Source organism: Aethalodelphis obliquidens, unplaced genomic scaffold, assembly GCF_003676395.1.
Source record: "Aethalodelphis obliquidens isolate GAN/ISIS:26980383/991018 unplaced genomic scaffold, ASM367639v1 scaffold34, whole genome shotgun sequence".
In the NCBI taxonomy this organism is placed as follows: Eukaryota; Metazoa; Chordata; class Mammalia; order Artiodactyla; family Delphinidae; genus Aethalodelphis; species Aethalodelphis obliquidens.
In genome coordinates this window covers 7172646-7197671 of record NW_020837978.1, presented here as the reverse complement: position 1 = coordinate 7197671, position 25026 = coordinate 7172646, and the positions used below count along the sequence as shown (strand labels likewise).

General features: G+C 35.6%; 1 protein-coding gene across 1 annotated transcript in view; it reads left to right on the top strand.

Moving 5' to 3' along the window:
* The window catches only part of LOC113631604 (orofacial cleft 1 candidate gene 1 protein), an 82132-nt gene extending 60104 nt beyond the window's left edge, over nucleotides 1-22028 (top strand). Inside the window, 1 exon segment of the mRNA XM_027128176.1 lies at nucleotides 21984-22028. Within this exon segment, the coding sequence (XP_026983977.1) occupies nucleotides 21984-22028 (45 nt within the window).
* Nucleotides 22029-25026: the final 2998 nt, after the last annotated feature.

The window sequence follows — 25026 nt, the reverse complement described above, 5'->3', positions numbered from 1 at the left end:
TATTCTGCTCTGTGGTTAGTATAGGAAACTTTTTGGAGAGAAAATGGATTTTTAAAAATCACCGGAGTCATTTACACGAGCTAAACTTCTATTTTTTTACTTAACCAACATAGTAGCTCATCTATCATTGCTTAAATACTACATTAAATATAAGTTAATATATAACGAATATTATAAGGTGGAAGAGAAGAGAACAAACTACTTCATAGTGAAAAAAAAGCAATAGTGATTTTCCATATGTTACTTCAAAGGAAATGACAATGACATTGTCATTTTTATAGTTTGTAAGTGTCTGTGACATTCAATGCCTTTTCTAACGTAAGCGGGAAAAATGCCATATTATTATAAATGTGAAAAGTGGTTCTAAAGAGTAGAAATATAATTTTACAAACTAAAAGGCTCATGGAATCCTTTTCAGTTTTAACAGTCGGTTAAGCCTATACAAGAAAAATTTACTATGTAATTTACGGCACTCAAATTTCTCATTATTTTGCCTCCATTTTATTTATTTACCTTTTAAGTCCTCCTTGGTTGCTTGACATACATTCTGAACATCCCAGAATGTTCAGGAAATGAAATGGTGCAGATGGAGGCGTTCTTGCCAAGGCTGACTGGCATTTAAGGAGAGACAGGTTACCATCTAGAATGAATAAACACATTTCAGTAATGTTATCTTTGCTCTGAAAACCTAATCCAATCACAATCGTTTATTGTTCATTTTGGCCAGAGATATTCTTACCTATAGTAAAACAACTGAACATTTCTGAAACAAAGATATTGATGAAAGCATTTCTTGTTTGTTTGTTTTAAAGCAAAGCATGTTACTTTTTATGTAGTAACTGTTAAAAATTTTACCATATTGAGAATGCCACACTGAACATGATTTTATTGTGTATAGTTTTGAAACAAAACAGCCACATCAGATTGACAGGTGATTTAATAATTCCACCCTCTTTGACCAATTATTCCCATTCCCTTATAGATATATTCTTGTATAACCCAACTTCCTTCAGAAACTCAGCCATCAATTTTACACCAGCAAATGAAAATCTGTGTTGAATAAGAAGTGAGAATACTACATGGTTTTCAAGAGAAAGGAACTCCCATATTTAATATTAAACACTTATATTAGTACTTAAATAAATAAGATACTTATGCTTTATTCCATGAGCTCACTTACAGAAGGGCCATATCTTTTTTATTTTCAACACCAAACACAGGACCTGGCAGGAAACAAATTCTACCCCCATTAAATGCTTTTTGATGAATGAATGAATGAATAAATGCTACAGATAACTGGCTGGGCAAAATTATCATGGATACTACTGACATATAAATATTCCTTGATATGAATTTTCTCTAATACAGTTCTAATGTCATTATGTGGAGTGTTATGATTTGGTATTTCCATGCATATCACCTAAATTACTTTTAAGATATTTGTGTTGTAGAGTAGAGACAAAGACTGTTTATTTTTTCCAGATTTATTGAGGTATAATTGACAAATAAAACTGTAATATATTTAGAGTGTAAAACATGATTTGGTAAACATCTGTGTTTTTGTTTTTGTAAGAATCCTTAAGATCTACTCTCTTGGCAAATATATAAATATTTGTAAAACACAGTATTAATAATTGTAGTCACTATGCTGTACATTAGATCTTCAGAACTTATTCAACTTATAACTGAAAGTTTGTAACTTTGATTAGAATCTCCCAATTTCTCTTACCTTCTACTCCTGGCAACCATCATTCTACTGTTTCTATGAGTTCTACTTTTTTTTTTTTTTAAAGATTCCACACATAAGTGATACAATACAGTATTTGTCTTTTTCTATCTGTTTTATTTCACTTATCATAAAGTTCCCAACAAATTAGTTATAGAAGGAATGTACCTCAATATAATAAAGCCATCTGTGACAAGCCCACAGCGAACATCATACTCAATGGTAAAAAGCTGAAAGCTTTTCCTCTAAGATCAAGAATGAGACAAAGATGCCCACTCTAACCACTTCTATTCAACATGGTACTGGAAGTTCTAGCTAGAGCAATTAGATAAGAAAAATAAAAGGCATCCAAATCAGAAAAAAAGGCTCTTTAATAATATAATAGCTAACATCCACTGCATACCTACTGATACTATTCTAAGAACTTTGCATAATTTAACCTCACAATTGCCTTAAGAAGGTAGTGTTATGGTCTCCATTTTATAGAAGAGCAACCTGAGACACAGAGAGGCTGAGTCACTTGGGAAACGTTCTACAACTAATAAGTTGCTGAGCCAGGATTCAAACTTAAACAGTCTTAACCATCACACTATACTGTTGGTGGCAGTTCACAGTGTTCAAGTTTTATATCATTCACCTGGCACATTATATTTCGGAGGGAGTGAAATTCCAGGCCAATTAAGTGCTTTTGACATTCTTTAAATTATTCTGTAGAGAATGTAGACCAACACATACCATTATTTCATATTGTATTTGGTTAAACCAAGAAAAACAAAGTTGAGGCATATTTACAATAGCTTAAAGACTCAATGGCATTCCTTGTAGTTGTGCTGGCAAAACAACATCCAAGAAAGAATGAATTACAGAATAATCATTCATTTATTTTTGAAAATACAGAACATTTAAAAAATTTGACTAATATCTTCACCCTACCTACCAGTGAATCCATACCTTACATACCTTCTCCCACTTTAAAAAAAAGACTGTCATTCCCCAAATATATGCCACATTTAAAAAAAATTCTTGTCCACAGTCCCTAGTTGGTCACATCTTACTGTCATTTTCTTGAGGAAGCCCAATCGTTCATGTGTCTCTTCTCACAACTTTACTTGTATTTTCTGAGTAAATGGTGTATCTCTTTATCATGCTCTTCCTTTCTGGAAGTTAGGAATTTCATTCTGTTTGTTTGTGTGTCTTTCTACTCAACACCCAGTGTGGAGTTCAATATTTGCTAACTAGATATTTATTGAATGGGCATTTGATACATAACATATTGGATAAATGAATAATTGCAAAAAGATCTGAACTTTCACTTCCTAAATTATATTTTTATGAAGTCAAGAATCCATTTAGACTTGTCATCTAAGAGTAAACAAACTGAATCACAGTATAGTCATGACCGAATGTTGCCACTCTTCTTTGTATTCTTCAACTCCAGCTGCCATAACAAAATACCATACACTGAGGGGCTTAAACAACAGATGTTTGGTTTTTCACAGTTCTGGAGGCTGGAAGTTTGAGATCAGGGTGCCAGCATGGTTGGTTTCTGGGGCGAGCCCTCTTCCTGGCTTATTGATGCCTGCTTTCTCCCTGTATCCTCACATGGTAGGGAAAGACAGAAAAGAAGTAATCTCTCCAGTGTCCTTCCTTAAGAGGGCACTAATCCCTTCATGGTGTCCCTACCCTCATGACCTCATCTAAATATAATGATCTCTCAAAGGCCCCTTTGTCCGATTACAATCACACTGGGAAATAAGGCTTAAACATATGAATTTTGAGGGAACACAATTCAGCCCATAGAACTCTCCTTTAAAAAATACTAGATTTTCATGAAAACTTTTCTACATAGATCTTAGCTCATGAAAAATTCATTTACCCTGAGTATGGAAGGATGGACTTGTTTCACAAATGTTTCAGCTGAAGTGCTTCTAGTCGCTGAGTGCTTCGTTTATTTTAGGATAGAGCTTTGGATGGGAAAGAAACCCGGGGCTTAGAACGAGCACTGCTCAGAGATGGGTGGACTGCCAAGGCTTTGAGAAGGTGTAGTCCTTCTTGCCTATCAGAGACCCAAAGTGGTCTAAATATATTCCTGGAAGAAGATGTTGACATGCACTTTTAGGGAGAACAAAGTAAAATAAAATTGCTTATCTTATTGCTAATATTTAGAGACTCTTCTTCAATCATTGGAAATTTGATTTGTACCATAATAATTCTGTGCCATCTATCAATTTGGAAAGAACAAAATCTTTCAAAACATGTACTGAATAGGTACCATTTTTGCTATTTAGATGGCTCATTTGTACTGTTTAATCTGTTAGAATCTAGAACGGTACAACGGAAGAGAGTTTGAAAAGGAACAGAAAATAAATTTATATTCATGTAATGGAAATTTTCTAGCAAAAGCAATGATTTGACTCTAGGTTTCTCTAAGTGAAAATTTAGACTACCTCATTTTCAAAGAAAAGTGATGTGAAATTTGTGTGTGTGTGTGTGTGTGTGAGAGAGAGAGAGAGAGAGAGAGAGAGCTGGAGAGAGAGAGAGAGATTGACTTAGTGAAATTGCTTAAGAATCATTAAAATGAAAAAAAGGAGGTGTATGAGAAAATATCTTAGTGAAAACGTTTTGATGCTGTGTCTTATCTACCAAGTTCATTGAAATGTGAGTTCTATGTAGAATTTGCACAAATCCAAGGAAAATGCCAGGATGCTCAAGCTTCTAAATCCAGAATGTTGTTTATATTTACAAAGATCTCTCCAACAGGAACTGTTAGACTGCAGGAAACCTCATTTTCAGTATGTCTGCATAACACCAATAAATGGTAACAAAAATTATATCTGGATATGGAGAGAAATAGCCTTCTTAATGTTCACCTCCTATATCTTTTTTCTCTAATAAGTTTGCTGACCACAGTGCTCATTAGTGGTACAATAAAAAGGAGCTACTGGTAAATAATAACAATTCTTTGTATTTATACGGTGCCTTTGATCAGAGCACCTCAAAGCTTTCATGACTCATTAATCTGTGAAATACATCAGTGAAGTGTAAAGGCGTCAAGGATTATTACCCTCTTTTTGTAAACAGAGAAACTGAGGCATTTGCAAGAAACTATCCCAAGGTCATTCAACGATTTGATGACAGAGTCAGGGATAAGATCTATAAACCAGATCTAATTAGAGCAAAGACAAACAGTGCTCAACGAAAACCAGTAGCTTCTGTGAAATCGCTGAAAAGTTTTATGCAGTGCTTGGAAACAACATTGCTTTAAAAGACACGCTTTTTATTTAGTTTTCATTTTGAGTGATTTCTTCCATTTAGTAATGGAGACCTCTCCACAGCTTCCTATTTAGATCACTTAATATTAGGCCATTTCCTTGAGACCTCTCTGGCTTGCATTTCTTCTATATGAAGAAATAGTATATGTTTCTTATGAAACAGTTTAATTACTAATAGGAAAAAAAATGAAAATAACATTATATATATCTATGTTTATATATGTCTATGTATGTCAACACTTATAAATATTTAGTCAATTAAATATCAATCTGTCTATCATCAATTGATTTGGAAAAACTATTCTACAGAAATATATTGTACTCTACTTCATTGCAATTTCCATATGAATGAAGGTTAAAGGCATAAACCCTGCAATATTATTATTTTTTTCCAAAGCCAACTGCTCAGTTCCAATTAGAAACGACCCTCAGAAGATGGCAAATCACATTTTCCTCAAAACTTGTCTCATAAAAACAACTCATTGTATGGTTTCTTGGAAGAAAAAATATTTATTTTTTTACGTGATTATTTTCTCATTACCCCTTTACTCTGTTATGATTACTTAAATTTTCAAAGGGTTGTGCCGTGGGACCCCTGTGGAGTGGCAGAGTCTGTAAGGGAAGGGATTACCTTGTTTGCACACACACAGAGAATTTTGTATTTTATGTCTTTGTTCCTATTCCCTGTTTCTTAGTACAGTTGACCCTTGAATTGCACGGGGGTTATGGGACCCCAGAAGAGTGGAAAATTCATGGAATCAGGAGTCAGCCCTCTGAATCCCCAGTTCCACATCCTAGGATTCAACCCACCTCTGATGGTGTAGTACTGTATTTACTGAAAAAAAATCCTCATATGAGTGAACCTGAGCAGTTCAAACCCATGTTGTTCAAGGGTCACTGTATACATAGTAGACCTTCAAGATTGCCAATTGATTTCCTTGTTATTTGGCTGGACATTTACTTTTCTCATACTATCTGTTCTGTTTTTATGACATACCAAGTCTCTCTGGTGTTTTTCAGTTAAAATCCAGTGTCACCGGTTGTTTAAATGTGGTCCGTCAACCTCTCTCAGGATACCTGAGATGCTTATTAGAATGCACATTCCTAGGTACCAACACAGACTTACTGTCTCATAATCTCTGGGAAAGGAGTCCTAGAATGTATAAACACAAACCCTCTAGGAGGTTTTTATTCACATTCAACTTAACATCTTTTCCTATCTTACAATTATAGATAATACTTCTACAGCACTTAAGATGTGCTAGGCATTGTTCTAAGTACTTTATATATAATAACATTTAATTCTCATAGAAACTTTTGAGATGTTATGACTTAAAAAAAGAAGTATCTTGCTAAGACCATGAATTCCTATTCTCCACATACATTTGTAATATACTAATTGTAAATGAGATAAGACAACACATAAAATACGAGGCAGCGTTTAAGATTTAATTGATAGGAGGTTATAAAGTAGTATAAGAGCCCTGATTACCCTTCACTCAGATTGAATTGCTTTTTAAAAATTATCGCAGGAGTGGTAAAATTATTTAATTGAGTTTTTTTTTTCTTTAGCAAAGAGGTAGCTCTTTTTAAAAAAAATAATTTTATTTATTTTTGGCTGTGTTGGGTCTTCGCTGCTGCACGCAGGCTTTCTGTAGTTGTGGCAAGCGGGGGCTACTCTTCGTTGCGGTGTGCAGGCTTCTCATTTCGGTGGCTTCTCTTGTTGCGGAGCACGGGCTCTAGGCGCACAGGCTTCAGCAGTTGTGGCACATGGGCTCAGTAGTTGTGGCTCACGGGCTCTAGAGCACAGACTCAGTAGTTGTGGTGTACAGGCTTAGTTGCTCCGTGGCATGTGGGATCTTCCCGACCAGGATCGAGCCTGTGTCCCCTGCATTGGCAGGTGGATTCTTAACCACTGTGCCACCAGGGAAGTCCCGAGATCTTTTTGTTTTCTTATGGCAGAGTGAATTCATTCAATCTATCTTTGGGTCCTGGTCATAGATAATGGGATATTTTCATTTATTGTCATTTTTTTATTGTTAGTTTTAATTTTTAGGATCTTAAAGTTTGTTCACTAATAAATTACCTCAAAAAACCAACACAAATTTTTTCTCTAGGATGTTTTTGGGATAAACAAGGAAATGTGAATATGGACACGGTATTAGATGATATTAAAAAATTAGTGTTGCTACAGTAATCAAGGCAGTGTGATATTGGTGAAAAAATAAACAACTAGATGAATGGAACATAATAGAGAGACCAGAAATAGACTGACATAAATATAGTCAACTGAGTTTTGACAAAAGAGCAAAGGAAATTCAATGGAGAAAAAATAGTCTTTTCAACAAATGGTGCTGGAACAACTGGACATCCACATGCCAGTAAAACAAAAACAAAAACATAAAACCTAGACACAAACCTTACAACTCTCAAAAAATTAACTCAAAATGGATTATAGCCTAAATGTAAAATGTAAAACTGTAAAACTCCTAGATGATAACACAGGAGGAAATCTAGCTATGGCAGTAACTATTTAGATACAACACCAAAGACACAACCCAGGAAAGAAATAACTGATAAACTAGACTTCAATAAAACTAAAGCCTTCTGCTTTGTGAAAGACAGTGTCAAGAGAGTGAAGAGACAAGCAACACACCAGGAGGAAATATTTGTAAAAGACATATCTGTTAAAGAACTGTTGTCCATAATATATAAAGAACTCTTAAAACTCAATAATAAGAAAATAAACAACATGATAGGCATTTTTAAAGAAGCTCTATGTTATGTGTCACTAGGGAAATACAAATTAAAACAACAATGAGATATCACTACATACCTATTAGATTGGCCAAAATCAAAAAGCACGGATGACATCAAATGCCATTCTTTGCCGTGGGGAGTGCAGAATGGTACAGCCATTTTGGGAAACAGTTTAGCAGTTTCTTACAAAACTCAAATGCTCTTACCGTATGATCCTGCAATCACTGTCCTCAATATTTACCCAATGAGTTAAAAACTTATGTTTACACAAAAATCTACACATGGGATGTTCATAGCAACTTTATAATTGCCCAAACTTGGAAGCAATCAAGATGTCATTCAGTTGGTGAATGGATAAATAACCTGTGGTTCATCCAAACAATGGAATATTATTTAGCACTAAAAAATGAGCTGCTAAGTCATGAAAAGACATGGAGGAACCTTAAATGAATATTACTAACGGAAAGAAGCCAATTGAAAAGCCTTCATAGCAATTCCAACTATATGACATTCTGGACAAGGCAAAATAGGGAGATAGTAAAAAGATCCATGGTTAGGTGGGAGGGAGGGATGAAAAGGCAGAGTACAGAGAATTTTTAGAGCAGTTAAACTAATCTGTTTAATACTATAATGGTGGACATATGTCATTATACATTTGTCTAAACCCATAAAATGTACAACACCAGGAGTGAACCGTAATGTGAACTATGGACTTTGGAAAATTATTGTGTCCATGTAGGTTCAAATGTTGATGGTAAGGGAGGTGTGTGTGGCAGGGGAGGGGGAACATCTGCACTTTTGGGATATGGGAAATCTCTGTACTTTGGGTGATAATGATGTGTCAGTGTAGGTTCATCGATTTTGACAAATATGCCACTCTGCTGGGGAATGTTGGTAGTGGGGAGGCTGTGAGTGTGTGAGGCCAAAGGTATATGAGAACTCTCTGTATTTTCTACTCAATTTTGCTGAGAAAATAAAACTGCTCTGAAAAATAAAGTCTATTTTTTTTTAAAAAGTGCTAATTTTGTAATGTGTCATAATCACATTATGGTTATGAAAAAATGCTCTCCTTTAAGAGATGGATACTGCAATATTTAATGGTGAAATGTCAAATGTCTTTAATTTGCTTTAAAAATTTCAGACTTTGTACATATATATGTATAAATGGAGCAAATATGGCAAAATTTAATCATTAAATCTAGATAATGGGTATGTAGTGGTTTCATTATATAATTCTCTCTACTCTTTTATATATTTTGACATTGTTCATAATTAAAAGCAAAAATACTTTTATGCAATTACCACACATTAATTTATTTTTGAAATCTGTTGAGACCATTCAAGTCACCAGTCCTAGAAGCTGGCAGAACATTAGAATCACACGGGGATTAATTAAGTTAGAATTTCTGGGTAGTGGTAGGGGAGTGGGTATTTTAAGAAGCTCAAATATGCATCAAGAATTGAGAACCAGTGGTCTAACTGCTCTATTCCCGGTTTCTGAAAATAAAGAAAATGATGTAGTGAACAATTTTTTCATGGTACCCAAAGGCTCGGTCATGTAACTCTCAGCTATTTCTAGCCATAAGGCAACGGTAGCATGGTAATGTCAGCTTCCCCCACTCTAGTGACCATAATAATTTCCCATTAATGTGGTCATATATGACTGATACATAGATGGATGGATAGATAGATAGATAGATGATAGACAGTAGATAGAATTTTAATATATTGAACTTAAATTCATTGAGTCCCAGGCATTGGGACAGGAGCTTTTGTTACCTCTTTTTCTTTTTGCACATAACTGTGGGAGATAGGTGTGATGATCCCCATGCTTTAGGTGAGGACATCGAAGCTGAAAGCTTGTTATTCTTTTCTCATGTTTCATCCAGAATTCTCAGATGCCCCTGTACCCTTTCCTTGACTCTTCAGAGTTTCTTTTATTCCATTCTTTGAGGCAGATGCGGAAGCATTTTGCTGTGGGAGGTCACATGGGCATACTCTTTCCAATTCTTGTATCTGTGGCTTCTTTCATTCCTCGTGGCTTTCCTTTCGGCTCCTTACAACTCACGTCTCACCTTTGAGAGAACTGACTAGAATATATTTAAATAGCATGCCATTTAGATTACTTTTTAAAAAGCAATTTTCCACTGTAGATTTAGAAACCAACAGATCTCTTTTAGCCAGCATAATTTCTGATTAACTAATTTAATCTGTGCGAAATTACATAAGCAAACCTGAAACAAGACTCCATCAATTTTTTTGCCTTTGGATGTAACATAATATTTTCAAAAATGAACCAAATAGAGTAATTAGCCCCCAGGCAGAGCAAATGACTCTAATAGCCATCTCCCACACATTTCTTTGGTGGAAAGACCAAAAATGAAAATTAAAGTGTGGCAGCCCATGGGTTAAAGCCCTGCATGTATCCTATTAAGTAACAGTTTGGAATAGCAATTCAAAGAGTTACCCTTCTAGAAGTTCAAAAAGAGAAAAGAATTGATGTCTTCGCTTTAGGCTGCCAACAGCGCTCTTCTGATGGACTGTTGATTTCAACAGTGCTTGACTGCCTGTAATTGCACAGAGACCTTTATCTTTCAGTTCTTTAGTTTATTCAGTTTTTATTTGGTTTCAATTCCATTATTTGTGGCAGAATAAAATCACAAATAAAATGTTCTAATTGTACTAGGTGAGAATCAACATTTTATATTTTGAAAAGGAGAAATGATCTGTGAAGATCCATCCTTAGGAGGTAGGAGGTCTGAGTTCTGAGCCCCAAAGTTCAGACTAGCTCCCTATTACTTGGGAAAAACCCTCAAGCAGTCTGGATCTTGGTTTTCGTAGTTGCATAATTAGAGGGCTGGATTTCATCATTTTAAGGTTCTTTTAGTCCCCAAAATTTTAATGATGCTACCTTATATTTACATATACTAGTTATTAAAGAGATAGCAGATAATCCCCAATTCATGATATGGTGAAGATTTTCTTCTTTGTGGGTTAATTATATTTTACATCAGTATTTCTAAATGTTTGTGAGCATTAAAACCAACTGGGGTGCACGATAAGGTGGGCGCTCTGATTTATTGGGATTAGAGGGTGACTAGGAACCTACATTTTGAATAAGTTCCCTAGATGATGCTCTGGAAATTGTGCTGTGGAGTAGAAGGGGAGCACAGGGAGGTAGGGCTTGAAAGCGGTCAGCCGTCAAACATCATGAAAGGAGTCAGACTCTTGAGTACCTGAATTTGCCTACTTTGGAGTTAATTTGCTTTTTTATTTTTTTAAGTTTTAAGGTGAAAGCATATATTGATTTTTATATTTTATGTCTTCCCTACAATGTAGACTTTAAGTGCTCTAAATTTTCTTCTCTGTACTTTTTTGCTGTATTTCACTAATTTGGCATGTTATGCTTTATCATTTAGTTCAACATATTTTTCAATTTGTCTTTGACCTGTGGGTTCTCTGGAAGCATGTTGTTTAATTTCCAAATATTTGGGGAGTTCTAGATCTCTTACTGTTGTCGATTTCTAATTTAATGTATTTGTGATCAGAGAAAATACTCTGCATTATGTTAATCCTTTGACATTGATTGCAACTTGTTTTAAGGTGCAGAATATGGTCTATCTTATTGAATGTTCCATGTACCCTTGAGAAGACTGTACATTATGCTCTTGTTGGGTGTAGTGTTCTATAAATGTCAAATAGGTCAAATCATTCGATAGTACTGTTAACATTTTCTACATTTTTACTGATTTCTTTGGTCTTTTTCTATGAATTATCAAACTCCCCAAGTATGACTGTGAATTTGTCTCTTTTTCCTTTTAGTTCTGCCAATTGTTCTTTCATGTGTCTAGAAGCTTTATTGTTACACACATACACCTTTAAGATCGTTGTTTTTCCCTTTAATCGTTATGAAATGCCCCTCTTTATCTTTGGTCATACTCTGTATCTTGAGGTTTAGTTTATCTGATGTTAATATAGTCACATCTGATTACCCATGCTTAGTGTTGCATGGTTTTTACTTTTTCATTCCTTTACTTTCAAAATTTTATGTGAAAGGTATGTTTCTTGTTAATGACATATATTGGGTTGGCCAAAAGGTTCCTTCAGGTTTTTCCCTTAACGTCTTATGGAAAAACACGAACGAACATTTTGGCCAGCCCGAATAGTTTGGTCTTAGATTTTTAATTTAGTCTGACAATCTCTTCCTTTGTATAAGGATATTTAGAGCATTTACATCTGTTAAAATCACTAATATGCATGGGTTTAAATATATTATCTTGTTATTTGATTTGTCTTGTCTGCTCTTTGTTGCTCTGTTTTGTGCTGAATCAAGTAGGCGGGTTTTTCTTTTTTTGTATCCATTTTATCTGTTCTATTGATGTTTTTATCATGCCTCCTGGAGATTTTTTCTTTTTTTCTTTTTTTTTTTTTTTAACATCTTTATTGGGGTATAATTACTTTACAATGGTGTGTTAGTTTCTGCTTTATAACAAAGTGAATCAGTTATACATATACATATGTTCCCATATCTCTTCCCTCTTGCATCTCCCTCCCTCCCACCCTCCCTATCCCACCCCTCCAGGCTGTCACAAAGCACCGAGCCAATATCCCTGTGCCATGCGGCTGCTTCCCACTAGCTATCTACCTTACTACGTTTGTTAGTGTGTATATGTCCATGACTCTCTCTCGCCCCGTCACAGCTTACCCTTCCCCCTCCCCATAACCTCAAGTCCGTTCTCTAGGAGGTCTGCGTCTTTATTCCTGCCTTACCCCTAGGTTCTTCATGACATTTTTTTTCTTAAATTCCATATATATGTGTTAGCATACTGTATTTGTCTTTTTCTTTCTGACTTACTTCACTGTGTATGACAGACTCTAGGTCTATCCACCTCATTACAAATAGCTCAATTTCGTTTCTTTTTATGGCTGAGTAATATTCCATTGTATATATGTGCCACATCTTCTTTATCCATTCATCCGATGATGGGCACTTAGGTTGTTTCCATCTCCGGGCTATTGTAAATAGAGCTGCGATGAACATTTTGGTACATGACTCTTTTTGAATTTCGGTTTTCTCAGGGTATATGCCCAGTAGTGGGATTGCTGGGTCATATGGTAGTTCTATTTGTAGTTTTTTAAGGAACCTCCATACTGTTCTCCATAGTGGCTGAACCAATTCACATTCCCACCAGCAGTGCAAGAGGGTTCCCTTTTCTCCACACCCTCTCCAGCATTTATTGATTCTAGATTTTTTGATGATGGCCATTCTGACTGGTGTGAGATGATATCTCATTGTAGTATTGATTTGCATTTCTCTAATGATTAATGATGTTGAGCATTCTTTCATGTGTTTGTTGGCAGTCTGTATATCTTCTTTGGAGAAATGTCTATTTAGGTCTTCTGCCCATTTTTGGATTGGGTTGTTTGTTTTTTTGTTGTTGAGCTGCATGAGCTGCTTGTAAATTTTGGAGATTAATCCTTTGTCGGTTGCTTCATTTGCAAATATTTTCTCCCATTCTGAGGGTTGTCTTTTGGTCTTGTTTATGGTTTCCTTTGCTGTGCAAAAGCTTTGAAGTTTCATTAGGTCCCATTTGTTTATTTTTGTTTTTATTTCCATTACTCTAGGGGGTGGGTCAGAAAGAATCTTGCTGTGATTTATGTCATAGAGTGTTCTGCCTATGTTTTCCTCTAATAGTTTGATAGTTTCTGGCCTTATATTTAGGTCTTTAATCCATTTTGAGCTTATTTTTGTGTATGGTGTTAGGGAGTGTTCTAATTTCATTCTTTTACATGTACCTGTCCAGTTTTCCCAGCACCACTTATTGAAGAGGCTGTCCTTTTTCCACTGTACATTCCTGCCACCTTTATCAAAGATAAGGTGTCCATATGTGCGTGGGTTTATCTCTGGGCTTGAGATTTTTTTCTTTAATGGTGTTCTAGAGATTACAATATGTATCTTAGTCTTACTTATCATAGTCTGCCTTCAAAAACATTTTGCTACTTCACAAAAAAATTTAAGAATTTTACAATAGTATATTTCTAACTGTGAAATCCCATGCTTTGTGCACTTGGTGTTGTATATTTTACTTCTATAAATATACTATGACCTCCAATACGTTGTTATTATTATAATTTTACTTCAACTAGTCAATAGACATTTAAAGAAATTGAAAGACATATATCTTTAAAAATATAAATGGTAAAACATTATAAAGGTCTCTCCCAGGAGTGAATAATAATTTTCTGGATTTTATTGGATTATGCTTTCTTTTGACCTTAGCTCTGAAATAGGCTATAAAAAACTGTGATTGTGCAGATTATCCAGGTTTGTTTTATTTTTCAGGTGGGAGGGACATTCTCTTGAGACTTTTTTGACTTAAGTAGAAGCAAAAGGCTCTCTTGCCTGAATCTTCAAACTCTCATTTAAATTTTTTTCCTCTTTACCAAACTATTATTTCAAATCACCCTCGGTTTAAAAACGACAAACACTTTTCCTTGACCATTTATCCTTTTTTTTCCCTGGTGGCCATAAATATTTATCATCCTCATCCTCTAACTAGAAAGAATAATATCCCCTTGCTTTCTCCATTTCTTTCTCCTGTTAGTCTTTTCTCAGTCCTCTAATGTTTAGTTTCCAGTATGGCTACTGGGATAGTTTCTCTTTCTATGACCTACAGTTGCCAAGTCAGTCACTTTTAAATTCATATTTTATTTGAGCTATTGCATTCAAAACATTAGAAACATGCTACTTTACTGAAACTCCCTGATTACTTGCTTTTACGGCCTCTCTTACGTCTCTAGGTCCTCTTGTTCAGTCTAGCTTTATTTTATTTTTTTAAACTATTTTTTATTGGAGTATAGTTGCTTTACAGTACTGTGTTAGTTTCTGCTGTACAGCAAACTGTCTATCTTTAAAATGCTGTTTTTCCTCAAACTCTTTCTAGCCCAGATTCTTTTTCTGCTCCATGCATTTACTGCAGGGCATCTCACCCGGTACAACAGCTTCAACTTTTATCTGAAGACTCAAGTTTTTATCTCCAACCCAGATCGCTGTCCTGCTCTCTAGAGCTGTGTACGAAACTGCCTTCACGACACCATCACTGGTTTCCCCTATTTTTTATTTCCCCCCTCCCCCCTCCAACCTCCTCTTCTTGAATTCTTTATCTCATTGAAAATTACTCCATTTTCTATGTGGTTATCCAAACTAGAAACCTGGAAGTCACCCTCAATTCCTGCCTTGTCCTTAGTCACATCAGCCGTCCAGTCCTATTCATTCACCTCCCATGCATTTCTGTAATCTCACTCCTCTCCAGCCCCATGGCCACATCCCTAAAGTGACAGCCCTACCACCTTGCACTGCACTATACCTGCTTCACCCATCTCTCTGCGGTGTCATCAGCCTGCTGCTATGACAATCTGATCTGATTGCTTCCTGTTTGAAATCTGTAACTGCTTCCCCATTATCTATAATGCCTAGCACAGAAGAGACACTGAATAGTTTTGAAAGAGGGAAAGAAAGGTCAAACAAAATTACATTGAAATATATTCAATGAACTATATATTGACCTTTTGTTCTCTCACCCTTGTCAGTTTTTCCAACTTGACCTCATACATTTCTGCCCTTCACCCTTCATACTCTAGCGATTATCAAATCTTTCATGGTTGTAGGAATAAGCCTCCTTGCCCTTGACATGTTGTCCCCTTTTCCTGAAACCTTTACCTATTGACGTCTCCCAGAGAAAGTCAGGTGGTCCTTTAGTTCTAACCGAGTTTGGAGAAATCTCCACTCTAGCTCTTAATTATCTGTTGGCTTCCAAATAAGAATTTCATAAATGATACACTCCTAAACGGGGAACTTTACCTTTTCTACTGAGTACCTCAGCATCTAGGAAATTGTCTGGTATACAATAAGAGCTCAAAAAAGTACAAAGAAAAGAGCATGAGTTCAAACCAGGTTATAACATAGTAAACTAGGAACTGGTAGCGACGTAGGAAAGCCTGTGGGGTTGGATTACTTATTATTTATCACAGTTACTTTTCCTTGACTGGGAGGAAGCACACTTAGGAAGGCAGTGATGGGGGAGCAGATGATGTTTGGAACATAATTTTTCTATTTTTATTTTCCATTTCCATTGTCAAAGAGGTAATGAATAAAGTATTGGAGAAAAATAGCTGGAGACGTTGTTGTTGTTGAGGTCGACTAGCTATACACCAAGGGTTGAAGGTAAGCAACTATGAGGAAATCTCATAGTTCAGACAACAGGGGGAAGTTTAGCTCATTTTAAAGCTTGCCAGAAGGCTTTGGACAGTCTAGGTCAGATCAACACCTGGAGGCAGTGTAGGTAAAGGAAAGTGCAGGGAATTACAGAGCAGAGAGAAGAGTCAAGGACGTGTCAGCAGTAACACAGTAGCCGCTGACTCGATGGGACAGGCACTTTTCTTGCTCTTTACATGTTGCTTTACTTTATGTCTTGGTGCATTTATGAAACCAATAGAGTAATCAGGCACATGAATTACGAGCCTCGTGACTTTGGCAATGAGTTAATTTTTTTACAACACACCTATACAGGTGAACTGTGAACGTTAGTTCTTGCGTGGTCTGTTTCCTTGGGTGATGTTGTTGTCCTGTCTTTATCCATCCTTAGTGTACCACCTGAGGCAGCGATAAATCAGGCATCCCAGGCTTGGTTCCTGGGAGGGAATGGCTGGTCTCTGTGAGGCTGTCCTAGTGTTTCTAGATTGAAAAAAGATGTGAATTAACCAGAACAATAGGAAAGCCTGTGGGAATCAGTCATAATATCTTTAGGTAAAACAGGCAAAGACGTTTAACCTATTGTTTTCAAAACTGTAAGCCAGACAAGTGGGCTCTGTGCCATGTGATAAAAACATAAGAAAAAAAATTTACCAAGTCACAAAAGAACGTACTTGACTGGGAATCCTGCTATGCCATGTTCCACTTGTATGGTCTGAAGCACAGCCCATTGTTTGACGATGCTCTGTAGCTCAGTGTTATCTGTAAAACAATGGGAACGACCCTCGCCTTCTTACTTCATAATGTTGAGAAAGACAAACGTGAACTAGCATCTGAAAGTGTTTTTTAATAATATAAAGCGCTACATAAAGGTCAGTTATTATCATTGTGTTAGTTTCATTTTTAAAGTTTAACCTCTGGATTCACCTAACTGTCCGTTAGGTGGAGTTCTTAGAAATGACGTTTGGTTGTATGACATAGAACAGTAAGTCGGGGTGTGCCATGTAGGTGAGAGCACAGGCTCTGGGGACAGAGAGACTGGAGTTTGAATCTCAGAGATACCATTTCCTACTGTGTGACCTTGAGCAAGTTGACGTCTCTATGACTCAGTTTTCCGTTTCAGTCTGTGAAACGGGAATAATAATAGTCCCCATATGCAAGACTGATGTGAGGTTTATATGAAAACAGAAAATAAGAGGGATAATTCAGGTAAACCCTTCATAGCGTGCCCTGGTCATCATAAGCATATGATTAGTTCTGGGAACTAAAATGCCTTAAGGATTATGGATGAATGGTTGTGACCTTGACAGAGATTTCTGAAAAGAGCTGGTATTTTGGTGAATATGAATTTTGTAGAACCAGACAATTTCTCCTTTCTCTTTATCTAAGGCTGCTAGATTCCTAGGATGTCCCCATTTAGATCTGTTTCCTCAGCAGTTTGTCATTTTTCATGTAGACGACCCTGCCAAATGCTGAACAGCTCCTGACTACTTCCTTAGCCAGGAGTAGCCCGGAAGGGACAAGTGGACAAGCATGAAAGATGTTCAGCCAGCATTGTGGTGGGTAGGAAAGGCTTCATTCATTCATTCATGCATTCATATCCCTGGACTCATCTTACCAGACGAAAACAAGGAAAACAAATGATAGAGTAACAAAAAAGGCTGATACATATATATATTTATATATGTATATATAGTTATATGCAAATATATATTTACAGAGTCCAGTATCACTGTGGTGTAACATAATAATTGTGATGATGAATAATTAAATTAGACATGGATATTTTATTATTTACTAACTGTCATGACGTATTCCAAGTACTTTATATATCTTAACTGATTTATTACTCACATTATAAAATAGATAAATATTATCACTTGCACTTTACAGATGAGGAAACTAAGACTCAGAGATCTTAAGTAATTGCCTAAGGTCACACAACTAATAAGAGCAGACTGGAATTTGAACCGAATTGACCTAGCCATGCCCATACTATGAAGCAATAGAACTAATCTCAGCTAGTTGCTAGAGAAATTTAAGAGAAGAGACAAAGTCATATTGAGATAAAGCAGAATAGTAGAACATCTGACAAACTCCAGTTTCTACCAAGTGAAACTTCTGACAGTTCAACAAACAAAGATGAATGAGGTGGGAGATTTGAATTATTGTTTAAAATGTTAATGCACTCAGTGTCCCAAGAGGATGATCAGTGAAGTTGAATTAATTATTTTTGTAAAAATACAAATGTGGACATTCCATTTTCTGTGATTCTATGGTCCTAGATCTGAGATGATTACATAATGGATTGGAACCAAAGGAATGCATTGCAATGCATTTTGCATGTTAATTTTGTTTTAATGCCTTTGGTTTAAATTATTCAAATACACACAACCAGGTATGCAAAGTTTAAGGAAATGTGAAGCTTTACGGGAAAACAGAACATCATGCTGAAAGTTAATGAGTAGTCATTCACAAGTGCACCCATTGGGACAAAACTTCATCTAGTGGTCTGGAGAGATATATTAAGGAGTTTGTATTATTTATATACATTATTAATTAATTAATTATCAATCAATATGTATCTATATACGTTATATTAAAGATAAACTAAAGGTAGTTTGTCAAATATTCTTTGGTTTCCAAAATATGTAGCAAATTTTGGAAGATTTTTTAAAAATGAAATAAATGGTGGAAACTTAAAATTAGGCATATGGAATCTGCTGTGAAGGTAAAAAAAAAAAAAAAAAAAAGGAGAAATAAAATAAGGCCAGAGCTGTAGAACTGGGGCATGTGACTGCGTAGAGCATGGATTTATTTTCTTGTAGAAGAATGCATCCTCTAATTATTGCCCCAGTGCAGTTAAGTCAAGAGAAATCACAATATTAGAGCCATCTGGGACCTTTGGTAAGTCTTCTCAACGTCAGTTTTAATCTGTTTTCTTCCGGGTCATATTCCAATGTTATTTAGCACTTAGTACATTGTCAAACAGTGGACAGACACTGAAATTGTAAACGAATGATGACATAAATGAATGATTTTAGGTTGCTAAAATCCATGTGATGCTTTTTCTTAAGTTTCAAATGTCCCGTACTGCAGTCTGATTGGATTTCATAGGTCACGTGTTCAATCCATGAGCTCCTCACTGGGCTACAACCTGAGATCATGCTAATGGGCTCCATCCGGGATCACGTGTCCAGCCTGGCGGTGGGGATGGCTTTTCCTTGGCACAAGGGCTCTGTACACTCACCGTCCAGGAACGATCGTACTCATCTTCCGGTTTTCTCTAAGGACTGAAGATATATATCTCCACTTTGTCATTAAAGTAGCTTTTCAGCTTTCCTCTGGGTCACGTTCCTATTCCTGGCCTTCACTTTCTTCTTTCTCCCTGAAAATGCCATTTGACTTCTCTTAGCGTGTGTAATGATCATCGCTACCTATAAACATTTTGAGTGATTTGGATTAGTGTCATTTTTGTCGTTAATATATAATTGTCGAAGGACTGGGTGGTGGCTGCTGGGAATTAGAAATGCAGAAGCAAGAATTTTAAGAATGAGAAAGGGTGGGGCGGGTGGCGGAGGAAGGGTGTGGATTGTGATCTGAGGCACATGCATAGGCAGTTTGGAATCTCCCTGAAATAACCTCAGAAGATACTGTTTTTCTAAAAATCTTAACCAAAAGAGAGATATGTAAATATCTGATCTTTTCAGTTTTTCCCCCACAGGTGATTAAAGGAAAATAAATTGCAGCATAACTACAGTGCTTTTAAATAAATGTAAAAATGTTTTATTGCTGAACAGTGTAAATATTAACAGTGCAAATGTTAACAAAATGTCTCTTTCTAAGGGAGTTGAATGCCTACCAGGTAACAGGTATCAAGCATAAACTACTTTAACAAAATCTTAGCAGCTCTCCCTGCCTCTGTTCTGTCTTTGCGCCAATCCATTCCAGAATTAGTGTTTAAGGTGTAACGATGAGCATTTCATTTCCTCAGTCAAAAACCTTAAATAGCTTTTTGTAGGTGTTTCCTGCTCAGGTAATTATTTTTTGAGGGAAATATCATGGTGTAGTGATGAACTTGTGTTTCACAGTCAGAGAATAATGGATTCAAATAGACTCTAAATCTTATGACATGTGGTCTCAGACAACTCAATTAAGCTCTCAGGTTACCAATTTTCAGTAAAACGGGGATAATAACTCTTATCAAATAATGGTGCCACAACTATTGTGTGTAATTAAAGAGCCCGATCCAATAAATGGTATTAAAATAATAAAAATATTAGCTATTAAATTATATAATAACAATCCAGTACTCTTATTATCCATATAAAAACAAGTCCAGTCAGGAATTCCCCATTTTATCTGTTGACTTATTTTTACTCATTCATCACTTAATCCTATGCTGCAGATTAAATGTATTTTGTTTCAAACTTACTCACAATTTTCTTATGGACAAGGGTTTTTTCTTGTATTGTGTATGTAGTAGGGACTCAGAAATATATGTTAACAATACAGAAGAAACATTTACCAAGTACCTAAAATGTAAATGTCATTTTGTGTGAAATGAAGACACTGAAAGACCAGAACATGTATGTGTGTTTGTGTGTATGTATGTATAAAATATGTCACCATTGTTAAAAGTGATTCTCATTTATTTGGTGTAGATGCCACAGGGTCCTTTTAAGATTTTACTTGGTTCTATAATATAATTTAGAAATCATCTCCATCTATGATTTCAAATAATCTGTTTTCACTCCTCTGTTCATCTTGCTCCATGTTTTAGTTCTATTATTTCACTTAAAATCTCTCCATACTTGAAGCTTCCCAATGATTCTCCTTTTCTATGACAAAGCCCTCAATAAACATGCCATCCAAGTTGAACTATCAGCCTGCTCATGCTCAGTGAATATCAACTCCTTCCTGAAAGAATTGTTAATGAAAGTAGTATACAACATTAAGGAAGCCTTAAGATGAATGACCTCAACGCAAAGGGAGAGACAGATATGGTGTCAAAAAAAAGAACCCATATGTTTGGGGCTTCCCTGGTGGTTCAGTGGTTGGGAATCTGCCTGCCAATGCAGGGGACACGGGTTCGATCCCTGGTCCGGGAAGATCCCACGTGCCGCGGAGCAACTAAGCCCGTGAGCCACAACTACTGAGCCTGCGCTCTAGAGCTCGTGAGCCACAACTACTGACCCCACATGCCACAACTACTGAAGCCCATGCGCCTAGAGCCCGTGCTCCGCAACAAGAGAAGCCACTGCAGTGAGAAGCCCGCGCACCACAAGGAAGAGCAGCCCCGCTCTCTGCAAGTAGAGAAAGCCAACGCAGCCAAAAATAAAATTAAATAAATAAAAAAAAAAGAACCCATATGTTTGAAAATCCCCACAAATATAATTCTAGCAGAGAAAATTATAAATTTATAAATATTAAAACAAGCTTCCCAAAACACTCGTTCCTCCTTTTCATTGAGTAGCTTCATTTCAGAAAATATATTTTTTGGTAGTGAAAAAACCACCTAGTAAATGGCTTTTTGATATCTAAAATGTATTTTGTTTCCTCTTGCTGCTACATCTTCTTAGCTCCAATGTCCCTAAGGTAATTTGTGTGGGCTAAAATTCACATCATCAACTTTGAGATTTTGTGAATATGAAAGAAGAAAATTTATACAATGAAGTGAATAATTCATATTTAAAATCCTTTCCAACTTTAATATATATGTATATATATATAATGTAAAAGATGTATTACAGGCTTTCAGGTTTTCTGAAAAGAACCTGAAGCACTGAATCTGATATATATGTATTTTTTAGTTTAGGATAAAAAAAATTATTAGCTATGGCTCCATCCTATTTTACTATTCAATAAGGCTTCACAGATATAACAAATTTGCTAAGATGATGAAGAGCTTTTAGAGAATTACTGTGACCACTATGATAATTAGTTTACTTCTGTTTCACTTTTTCTTTCACAGGTAGAGAATATCTATGAAGAAGGTTCAAACAGAGAGCATGCATAGGAGACTCTGGTGTCTAATCCCTCCCTCTTGAAATTTGTATTTTAAAAACATGTTCTTAAGTGGACTAACAGGTTTTCCAGCTATATTTGTCCTCTCTTGGATCAGCTCAATAAAGAGAACTAATGAAGCAGGACTATTTTAGAGAAATAGAAAAAACAGGAATTATGCCTTTAAGGAATTATGCTTAAAGATGCTGAAGTTATGTTGTTTGGGACTCCTTGACCCAACATTCCACTCTGACAACCTCAAACTCATTTTTTAATATTTTAAAAGATTAAGTCAGAAGTAAAATATGTAAACTTCTTCTCATGGTTCCAATTCCCCTGACTAGTTCTAGCAGTACCCGGTGAAGCAGGGCACTATGGGTACCAGTCCCTTACCAAAGGCCATTTTCTGTTGGCAGCTTCATTATAAGAAATGACTGGACATCTCAGTGGACACACCTCAGAAGAGGGGGAGTTCATGAATGACTGTGTTATTTTTGTAAGAGGCATGTAGAGTTGGTTAGAAAAATTTAACCTTCATTATGCTGTTAAAAATAAGAACGTAGCCAAAATCAACAACATAGCTAATAAAGTTTATAGAAGTTCCTTAATTTTATCTAATGTTCAGTCTATACTTAAATTTCACCTGCTGTTCCCAAAATGTCCTTTACTACGTGTTTGTCTAAACCAGGACCCAGTCAGGACTGTACATTGCATCTGGTCTTCTGTAAGTCAAAACCTGACATTGACTGGGTCAGGTGCACCATAGACATTCTGTAGACAAATTTTTCCCATTGTCTCCTCCTGTTGACGTTAACCTGTTCTCTTATTCCCTGTACCTCCAATAATATGAAAATTGACCTAAAAAGGATGATTAGATTCAAGATAAATATCTTTGGTTGGAATACATCGGAGACAATACTGTGTGTTCCATACTTTGTTACATCAAGATATGAATAATATCTGTTGCCATTTACGATGCTAAAATTGATCATTGGATTAGGGTGATGGTAGCTTGATTCATCTATTGCTTCCCCCTTGAGACAAAAAAAAATAATCCGTGTCATATTACTTTTGGTATCAAACAATATCCACTTCCTCATCAACCATTCACTATTTTTTTTTTTTTTGCCGTGCCGTGCAGCTTGCAAGATCTCAGTTCGCCGACCAGGGACTGAACGCAGGCCATGGCAATGAAAGCCCAGAATCCTAACTACTAGGCCACCAGGGAACTCCCAGCCATTCACTTTTTAAGGTTATTATGTCAATTGGTAATCCTTGCCTGTAGCAATAATTTTATTAAGGATTGCAAAATTATGGCTTTATTATACCATTTAATCTAAATCTATTAGGTGTCATTCTTCCATAAGATACAGCTTCTCTTGACCAACTGTGGTGTTTTGTTACTCTAAAATACAGTGTCTACAAAAAAAAAGGCAAGAAACCTGTAGAAACAATTTTAATGGTATTAGGTCAATGGTAGCTACTTTCCTCTAGTTGAGAGGCACAAAGCACGATTTTGTATTTAACATCAGAAACATATTTTTTCCTCTCAGCTCTTAGGTGTATCTCAAAAAGCAGTCATTAAAGATTGTTTAAAATTAAATGAATTCAAGGAATTTGTCACTTACGGAATCTTTCATGAATTTATAAAGTGGTGTAGTCATGATTCCTTAGGTCTTATACCTTCTCTACTCTGGCTCATCCCAAACACTTGTTTTATATTCATTTTATGTTTCTTAGAATCATATTGTATACTTCCTCAACCCGTGTCTTTTTTTCTACCTTCCACTACATATTAATAGAAAACCCATTCTTATAAGGTCCTGATGTGATTCCCAAGCACTCTGAGTAAAAGGGAGTGGAGAATAAAACAGCAAATTAAAGGTAACTTTCATTGTTCATGGTGAAAACTTGAACATGATCTTCATTTCTAGCATTGGGGACTACAGATTTTTTACATTTTATTTCATTTTAGAGTTTTTGATGTTTTCTGTCTTTTAAAATAGCAGAGAAGGTCAAAAAACCAAAATAACTGTGTAGCTAATATGTTGAAGGAATTTGACATCACAGTGTGTTAAGCCCCTCAGGGATGATCTATATATGGAGAAGGAATTTGGGGGGATTCTTCATTGACCATAGTGTGTCTTCACTTCTCACTCTGGTATTTGAGAAACATAATATAGAGTTTAAAATACCTGAACATTCTTATGGATTTCATGTGGTGAGATAAAACTAAGTGTTTTCAAGACATTATTGCATATTATTCACCTTGATGCCTATCAGGGTAATTCTTCAATCTAAGTCACTTTATGAATGCTGTTAATCATGTAATATAGATGATATATTTAAAGTGAATTGTTTTAATAAGGTTTTGACCTTCTAAGAATAATTCTCGTTTTACCAATAATTTTAAACCTTGGGTTTCTTTTTTTTCAGTGACATATTTACATTTTCAATCATCCTAGTAGAATTATTAGTTATATCATGGATGCATATTCTTGTTGTATATGTTTAAGATTGACAAGTGTCAAAGTTGCTGGTACTTGTGTACTTAAACTGAAAATTAAAATAGTCAAATCACTAGATAAAGCATTTCTACATAGAAATGTAGAATGTCATACATTTTCATGCAAGATTTTACTTAAATATATTTGCTTATAATGCTTGTTGGTGTGGCTCAGGAAAGTTTTTAGAAGAAATTTGAAGACTTGACATTTAATTTAAAGGCAATGTTAATATTATTGTTTGATATTGACTGAGGTTTTCTAAATTTGATATATAGAATTCCAGTGTAGAGATGATTTTCCGTATAGACTTAGATTGTTGTTATTTCTAAATATGTAATTGCAGTGTGGAATGATTTCCCATATGGTATGTTTGCCTACTAACCACTGTTTTTGAATAAATAGAGTTAATTCAAATCATCTAAAATATAATCACACACTATAAATCTCAGAATACATTAGTGTAGGAATTGGGAACATATGTTCTAGAGGCCAATTCTCTAGGCT